General features: G+C 39.9%; 1 protein-coding gene across 1 annotated transcript in view; it reads left to right on the top strand.

Moving 5' to 3' along the window:
* Nucleotides 1–1,597: 1,597 nt before the first annotated feature.
* Nucleotides 1,598–9,271, top strand: part of EFHC1 (EF-hand domain containing 1) — a 56,148-nt gene continuing 48,474 nt past the window's right edge. The window contains exons 1-2 of the mRNA XM_012760851.3: nucleotides 1,598–1,778; nucleotides 6,092–6,313. Of these exons, the coding sequence (XP_012616305.1) occupies nucleotides 1,716–1,778; nucleotides 6,092–6,313 (285 nt within the window). The 5' untranslated portion in view covers nucleotides 1,598–1,715. The remainder of the gene's footprint in view (nucleotides 1,779–6,091; nucleotides 6,314–9,271) is intronic.

Here is a 9,271-nt window from a genome sequence, read left to right as displayed (position 1 = left end):
CCAGCCACCCATCCTAGGTTGGTGGCTAAGGTATAATGCAATGGACAGTTACTTTTAAAGTTTTCAGAAACTTCAACAATGCTAATCAATTTATTGAAGTTTTAAAAAACACATTAAATGTTGCATTAAGATAATGTACCAACAGATAATGAAAAGGAAAAAGATTTTTAAAGGTTAAAAAAAAAAGGACAAGGAAACAGAAGTAGTAAGGGGAGAGGAAGAGTTAGAAAAGAAACTTTGGGGGCAGGGTGTGGTCGACCTTCATTTATAACTGCTTCAGGTGTCACTTAGTGCATTCATGTCCTGGGCCTCCTGAGCTTCACGCCAATTTGTGAAACCTAACAGGGGGGATTTTCTCTGACAAGCAGTAATAAAAGTAGAGCTGCTGTCTGTATTGGCAGTAAACTAACTATGACACTGAGCTATGCCTTCTGTGTCAGGCTTAGTACTCTAATCATGTTCCTAAGCTGGCTTGTCAGAAACACCTGTTATAAAAATCAGATTCCTGGCCCCGACTTCAGACCTAATGAATCCAAATCTCCAGGCACCTGGGTTTTGTTTGCTTTTTGTTTTTATTTTTAAGCTCCTGGGCGCTGATGAGTTCCCAGCCCCATCCCCACCCCCAAAAATGTTTCAAAGAATAGGATTACATTTATTTCAAGAAAAAGTAATTTAAATAGGTTTTGTGAAAAGCACCAAAGGCAAGAATGCTGCCGATAACGTTTCACCACACTTATTTGATTCTTTCTCACAATTCAGTTTTTCTCTTTGAAGGAGCTGCGTTTCCCTTTGTGGTTCTCGCATCGCAGATGCAAGTATAAACGAGAGACTGAGATGAGCAGCCTCCAGCTCCTCAGTCAACAAACACTAAGTGTCTCCTGGAATGCACCGCGTCCTGCAGCAAATTTTCAAAACCTGGTCTACAAGAAGGCCTACGAGAACGGAGAGGGTGTTGAGTAGAATAAAGAAAGCTGAAGGAGGCGAGGGAGAGAATGCTGCAGTAGGAGAATTAGGGCCGAGATGGTTGCATTAGTTCACTGACCATCCCTTATTCATTGAATAATTTGCAGCCTGAATAATAATAAATCATTTGAATTGTGAATAATTCAAATCATGAATAATTTGAATTCATGAATAATTTGCAGCTCCTGCCTCTAAGAAGCACGGGTCTGGGGTAGTAACACTTTCACCCGGACCAACCATTTACACTTCCAGGACATACCTGGGCGGTAAGAGAGCCTGACCTCACAGCGCCGGCGGCGCGCAGTGAGATGGGCGAGGACTGGGGTGGAGGAAAAGAAGGAACGTCCCTTCCTTTGCAACTTATCTAACGGCTCGCTCGGACCCGGGTTATCACCGTAAGAACTAGCCCCTCACTAGCCCCTCACTAACCCTGCCCCACCCGAGGGCACCCACGTCGCATTCTCTGGGAGTGCGGAGGGGCGGGGCGAAGCGGAAGAGGCGGGGCCAGGCCCTCAGCACCCACCAACGGGGCCTGGTTGCTGCGACCACCCTACCGCGAGAGTACGGAGTCCCGCGGTTGGCGCACGCGCAGATCCGCCACGTCGGCGCCTCAGGCCCCGCCCTCCGGTAGCGGGCGCCTGGAATGTTTGGCGTTACCATGGAGCCAGGAAGGGCCAGTGAACGCGTCTCGTCGCCAGGGCAACCGGAGAGGACGAAGCTGGACCGTGGTGGCCTGGACCGTACCGGCTGCAATGGTGTCCAATCCTGTCCATGGACTACCTTTTCTCCCGGGCACGTCCTTTAAGGACTCCACGGTGAGGATATATCTACCCAACCTCAACCTGTCCCCACCTCCGGGCATCCCAGAAAGTGGTCGAGGATCAGTGCACCTGGTTTCTCCTCCACTCAAGTCTGTCCTTTCTTCCTTCAAATCCGTCCTCTTCCCTGGCCCTATTCTTTCTCCTCTGCCGGACTTTTATCATCTTTCCCCCGCCAGCCTCATTTTTTTCTCCCATCCTTTACCTTCCGCCTTATTCCTCTCATTAAGTTTTTCTGCTCCATCTTTGCAGCGTTGGTCCCCTCTTCCTTCTTATCCCTCGAGCTGCGCCACGTTCCTGCTTGCTGCTGTGCTCCTCCAGCCCCCTACCTCTTCTCCTTCTAGGTCACTGTTTCCCCCAGCCCACTCCCAGGCTCTCTAGGCCATCACCCTAGCTGATTCCCCCACACCACACACCGTCTGCCCAGCTCCATCCTTAATCCCTTTATCCTCTCTTCACCTTCATCTTCACTCCCACAGCCCCATCCTACCCACTTTCCCAAGGCCCATTAGTCTCGTCCCGCTTCTTTCCTCTTCTGAAACTTGGACCCAGGAATCTTTTCCCATTCCCACTTCCATTTCCTGTCTTGTATGTATGTTGTTTCCACTCATTCTCTTCTTCCCGCTAAATCCTTTTCCGAAGTCTCTGCTCTTTTGTGTACTTCTGCCCAACCCCATCCCTTTTCTTTCCACTTTTGTCTTTTCTACAATTTAGTCCCACCCTCTCCCCATTCTTGTTTTTGTAAACTGCAAACTTCATTGCAGTTTCTCTTTGAAACTTGCCCATCTTCCTCCCATACCATCTTTCCCTGCTTTGTAAGAGATACTCCCTTTCAGTTCCCTCAACCACAATTTAGTTGCCGTTTTCTCTTCCCCTAGCCTTATTCTTTTACTCTTAACATTTTTGTAAAAGATTCTTGATTAGATTTTATTTTGCTCCTTCCCCCAACTTTAATTATTTTTAGTCACATTTTCTAGACAAAATTGAAGCAGCAGCAGGAGCTTGGGTTCTTTTTTTTCTCCCAACATAGTTTAACTCTTAAAATCATTTAGTATTTGTTTTTAATACTAACAGTATTTGTTTTTAATACTATTTGTTTTTATTACTAATACTAACTGAAATATATATTTTGGGAAATCAATAATGAGATTCAATAGACTGATTATCACAGATGAGCTAACAATAGTTTATATATTATTTATTTAAACTCTTAAGTTCCTCTCCATGTTCATAAAGATGAAATATTTAGTCAATTTATTTTCTTTGAGAGAATGAATTGAAATTGAAATTGAAAGTTTGGTGAGAGAATTTGGATTCTGAATCTTTTCATAATTATTCCTACATTAAGATACAACATCATAGATTTTTAATTTCAGTGGACTTTTCAATTTTATGTAATTTAGAAAATGTTATAGGTACTTTCTTGCCCCATAGAGCTTAAGCGTCTGGTGTCATTGAGTATGGGTTTCCCACGAGGCAGGGTTAAGTTGATTTGGGGGATTACAGAAATGTGAATGGAAGTACCAGGCTGTAAAGACATATATTGCTGTATTACAAGTAAGAAGATGAACTGTGCATTGGACATATTTCATAGTTTAAATACACTGGCCAATCATCAACCAATTTGCCTTATTTGTAATTTGAAAAACATGGTCACTGTATCTTCAACAGTGAAGGACTAGATAGTGTAACTCTAAAGGTACTGAGAAGGTAAACCATAATGAATAAAAGAGGTGGAGAGGCCTGAGTTTGACTTGCCTGGGCTGAGTAAGAGTCATGGCCAAGTGATGGTAGAGGTATTATCAAAAATGGGGAAAGCAAATTAGTAACTGAAGTTACTAATGTTTCTTCTGTCTTTAAAGGTAGAAAAAGAGGAGTGTAGACAGCAATCGGACAAAAAAAAAAAAAGAAAAAAAAACAATAAAAAAAAAGAAAAAGAGGAGTGAAGTTACACAAATTATCCAATGAGGACATTAACTCAGCCCATTTTGTTCTACGTCATATGTGTTAGTTACTTAGAGCAGTTCCTATCTACTGACTTATGATCCTGAATACATAACCCTTAAAAATAAAAGCCTGCAGTTCATAATTATTTTAGCAAAAGAAGTTTATTCTATCATACCTTTCATGTTAGTACAAATCTTGAAAGATGGTAGGCTAGGCTCCAAAGAAATTAGGATGTAAACAAGTAAGTTTTATTTTTCATAAAAATAATATATTTTATGATTAATCCTGAAGTTTATTATATATAATTAAATACTATATATAAAATTTTGAAAGTAACTTTAAAAATAACAGAAAAAGGAAAACCATCAAATTAACATAACCTCTAATTTGCCTTTCTACTCTTTTTTAAAATGTAATCTTTTATTTTTTCTAACCATCAATATTTATTGATTCATCAGTATTCATCATAAAAAATCAACATAATTCAGAAATATATAATACAAAGGGCATTTGCCAAATTGAGTTTCTTTGTGTATATATTTTCATGCTTGTAATTGTATACATAAATTTTGTGTGTTGCTTTTGGGGTTTATTAAATCATAAACCTTTTTTCTAGGTTGCTAGATGGTCTTTATTTATTTTACTAATTTATTTATTTTGAGACAGAGTCTTGCTTTGTTGCCCAGGCTAGAGTGCCATGGCATCAGCCTAGCTCACAGCAACCTCAAACTCCTGGGCTCAAACAATCCTTCTTCAGCCTCCTGAGTAGCTGGGACTACAAGCACACGCCACCATGCCCAGCTAATTTTTTCTACAAATTTTTAGTTGTCCAGCTAATTTCTTTCTATTTTTAGTAGAGACAGGGTCTCACTTTTGCTCAGGCTGGTCTGGAACTCCTGACCACAAGCGATCCTCCAGCCTCGGCCTCCTAGAGTGCTTGGATTACAGGCGTGAGCCACCACACCTGGCCTGCAACATGGTCTTTAAAACCGATGTTTCAATGGCTGCATAATAGTTCATTGAGTGAGTTTTCCATTATTTACTCACATATTCATATGTTTGTCTCATAAGTTGTTTCCAGTGTTTATTATTGTAATAATGGGCAGCTTCAGGCATATAGTTCTTTTTTTTTTTTTTTTTTTTTTGAGACAGAGTCTCGCTTTGTTGTCCAGGCTAGAGTGAGTGCCGTGGCGTCAGCCTGACTCACAGCAACCTCAAACTCCTGGGCTGGAGCGATCCTTCTGCCTCAGCCTCCCGAGTAGCTGGGACTACAGGCATGCGCCACCATGCCCGGCTAATTTTATATATATATATATCAGTTGGCCAATTAATTTCTTTCTATTTATAGTAGAGACGGGGTCTCGCTCTTGCTCAGGCTGGTTTTGAACTCCTGACCTTGAGCAATCCGCCCGCCTCAGCCTCCCAGAGAGCTAGGATAGGCATATAGTTCTTTTCCATAATTTTGGATCATATCCTTAAAATAAATGATCAGGGATGGAATTATTAAGTTCAAGACTTTATACAGTCAGTTGCTTTCCAAAGAGTTGCATGAGTGTATCGGTGTCACTGTTAACAAGAAGAGCAGGTGAAAATAAATTCATTGTAGATAAAAATAAAATTCACAGAACCAGATCTTCTGGGTTTTGCAGATTTTATAACCACAAGATAAGATTGAAAACATGGAATGACTAGTGAAAAATTAAGAGCATAGATGAGATATTATTTTAGTCTCTCATGTAAGGTGAACCTGTAGTTTGAATTGGGCATTGCAGAACAGGGCTTTAAATTTTATTTTAAGCTCAGGTAGCACCTTCTCTCCTTGATCCTGTCCAACTGTTTTAGCTTAAAATACAGAACCTTTTTTTTTTTTTTTTTTGAGACAGAGTCTCACTTTGTTGCTCAGGCTAGAGTGAGTGCCATGGCGTCAGCCTAGCTCACAGCAACCTCAATCTCCTGGGCTCAAGCGATCCTCCTGCCTCAGCCTCCCGAGTAGCTGGGACTACAGGCATGCGCCACCATGCCCGGCTAATTTTTTCTCTCTCTCTATTTTTTTTAGTTGGTCAATTAGTTTCTTTCTATTTTTAGTAGAGACGGGGTCTCGCTCAGGCTGGTTTCGAACTCCTGATCTTGACAATCCACCTGCCTTGGCCTCCCAGAGTGCTAGGATTATAGGTGTGAGCCACCGCGCCCGGCACAGAACCTTTTTTTAAAAAAATATAGAATCTTTTAATGTAGGTAAATTTTTTGATCTAAGATTTGCGATGTTTATAAGCAAAGGTTTAAGTTATATTTTTAAAAGTTAGTTATTTTTTCTAACAAAAATTTGTATAATGTTATAATGATATACTTCTTTTCTTCTTCAGAAAACATCCTTCCATAGAAGCCAGACACTGGGCTACAGGAATGGCTATGCAATTGTTCGACGTCCAACAGTTGGAATAGGCGGGGACCGGCTCCAGGTCAACCAGCTGTCCCAGGCTGAGCTGGATGAATTGGCTAATAAAGCACCAGTTCTAACTTATGGGCAACCTAAGCAAGCCCCACCTGCAGAATTTATCCCTGCGCATGTGGCTTTTGACAAAAAGGTATCATCTGGGATTTTAGGGGTACCCCTTGAATTAAAGTGTCTGAGAGCCAACTGCTTGCAGAAAAGTTAACAGTAAACCACAGGCTTCCCAGAGTGCTCCGAGAGGAAAATTGTTCAAATGCCTCAACCCTTAGTCATAGACAGCTGAACTTGGGCTTAAAAGAGGCTTTCTTTAGTCAGGAAGCCGATTACAGAAAGTAATTCCCTGTAGACTTCACTGGAATACTTTCCAATACAGTTGAAGAAAAGTTGGATGAATTCTAAATTCTTGAGTTTGTATTGCTCTATATTTACCTGCTCTGTGTTTCCTGCCTTTTAAAAGTATTATATTCTATAACGATGACAAATCTTTAACTTCTTTAAAATGAAAAATATAATCATGAAAACAATGACTCCATGTATTGTCAGTTTTCTCCAGGCTGTATCCTTAAGTTTTTATTTTTCAAGGAACATTTCAGGTGTGATATTACATGACCAACGGGTGTTATAACAGTTTTCTTTCTCATCTATCCTTATGCTTTTGCAATGTGAGTTGCCTTATTTCTGTCTATTGATATTACTGTATCATTCTTCCTTTCTTTGACAACAAGCCTCCTCTTTTTATTAAAGTAAAATAATCCTAGCCCTGGCCATGCAGCAGAATCACTGGTGAGACTTTTAAGATAATCAGATGTAATTCCAACCCTTATCAATCCTAATTTCCAGATGATTTAATGTAGACCTACTGACTAGTTTTTATAAGTTAACTTTCTTGTTTTGTTGTTTTGTTTGTTTTGGTTTGTTTTTTTTTTTTTTTTTTTTTTTTTGAGACAGAGTCTCGCTTTGTTGCCCAGGCTAGAGTGAGTGCCGTGGCGTCCTAGCTCACAGCAACCTCAAACTCCTGGGCTCGAGTGATCCTTCTGCCTCAGCCTCCCGGGTAGCTGGGACTACAGGCATGCGCCACCATGCCCGGCTAATTTTTATATATATATATTAGTTGGCCAATTAATTTCTTTCTATTTATAGTAGAGACGGGGTCTCGCTCTTGCTCAGGCTGGTTTTGAACTCCTGACCTTGAGCAATCCGCCCGCCTCGGCCTCCCAAGAGCTAGGATTACAGGCGTGAGCCACAGCGCCCGGCCTGTTTTGGTTTGTTTTTGAGAGAGTGTCTTGCTCTGTCACCCAGCTAGAAAGTAGTGATGTCATCATAGCTCACTGCAACCTCAAACTCTTGGGTGCAAGTGATCCTTTTGCCTCAGCCTTCTGAGTAGGTGGGAGTACAGGTGTGTGCCACCATGCACAGCTAATTTTTCTATTTTTTGTAGAAACAGGGTCTTGCTTTTGCTCAGGCTGGTCTAGAACTTCTGACCTTAAGCAATTGTCCTGCCTTGGCCTCCCAGAGTGCTAGAATGATTATATTATAGGTGAGATGACCTTTTCATCTAGCTAGCCAACTTTCATTGAGAACTTATTGTAAGCTAGAAGCTAGGGAGGAACTATGCCATTTGTATTAATAATCACTTAGTTTAAAAAATGTTTAATCCACCAATCAGAATCCATATCATCTCTTCTTCCCCATTTTAGTTAACTTGTTTATAGGAACATGTTCACATAGCCATTCATAGGCTAAACCTAAATATCCACTAAATAGTATAAATTATATAATTTGGTATAGCTTTTCCTTTTGCTTTTTTCTCTTGGTTATTCACAGAGGTGATGCAAAATCAATGGATAAGGGAAAGGACTGAAAATACAAGAGAGAAGTGGGATAGACATTTAATAATTTATCAAGATATAAATCCTTTTCAATTTTTACTGAAAAGAATAGCAAACAACTATTATTAAGTAGAAAGTGATAAAGTGATATATGTTATAAGAAATATTAATGCAATTCAAAGAGGGAGAAATTGTGCCTGGCTTTCTCTTTTTATACTGTCATTATTTAATTTATAATTATTTAATATTATTAATAATTCATTTTGTTAAGGACAATGTACATGAAGAATATTGTTTATATTTTTTATTTTCTGATTTATTTTACTTGAATTGTCAGAGTCTCTAGGTAAATGATTCTTAGCATAGAGAATAAAGTAGAGTAGTTAAATGAATAGCTTTGAAATTGTTTGTTTATAATAAGGGAATTACAGTTTTTTTCTGAATTAAATTAGAGTTCAGATTTTTTTAGGAGTATCCAGAGGTTCATTTAATAGACAACATATTCGTCTATATTTTGGAAATTCTTAGTACTCTTCCTCATAGTCAGAATATAACTTCATTTCTTACTTTAGTGATAAAGACCAAGATACTCACTTAAAATCTGACTTCTCCCTACCCACAAACCCAAAACTATTAATACTTTTTCCTAGGCATCCAGTGATGTCCTTTTTGTCAGTTCTAGAGGGGATTATTTTTCTATCATTCTCTCTGACCTCCAGCATTGCTCCATCTGACAGTGTTGACCATCCCTTCCTTGAAATGCTGCTCTTCTTTTGCTTCCAGGACTCTCCACTCTCCTGCTTTTCTGCCTCCTTTCTATAATATCTGGTTGCTCTTTCTCTGGCCTCCGTTTTTTCACTTCTTTACTGTAAGCATTTTCAAAGTTCTGTTCTCATTCTTTATACAATCTTCTTGAGAGATCTTGCCCACTTTTGTGGTTTCAGCCATCACCTCAATGTGACAACTGTCACTATTTCCAACTGTGGACTCATTGACATTCCAGACCTATATCCCCCTGCCCATAGGATATCCTTACCTGGATGATCTGTTGGCACCTCAAGTTCTATATGTCTCTAACTCACCTTATTGCCTTTTTCCATAAATCCGCTCTTCCTGTATGGTTGCACGAGGTAATCCAAGCTTGAAACATGAGCCCACTTATTTGGCTTTTTCTCCTCTTGTTTCCCCACATCAGTGTGTCGACAATTCAGAGAAGTATCTCTCACTTTCATTTACTCTATCACTATCATAGTGCCATATAA

This window comes from Microcebus murinus, chromosome 5, assembly GCF_040939455.1.
Source record: "Microcebus murinus isolate Inina chromosome 5, M.murinus_Inina_mat1.0, whole genome shotgun sequence".
Classification (NCBI taxonomy): Eukaryota; Metazoa; Chordata; class Mammalia; order Primates; family Cheirogaleidae; genus Microcebus; species Microcebus murinus.
Note: the sequence above shows the minus strand (reverse complement) of the source record. Positions and strands in the feature narration are given on the sequence as shown.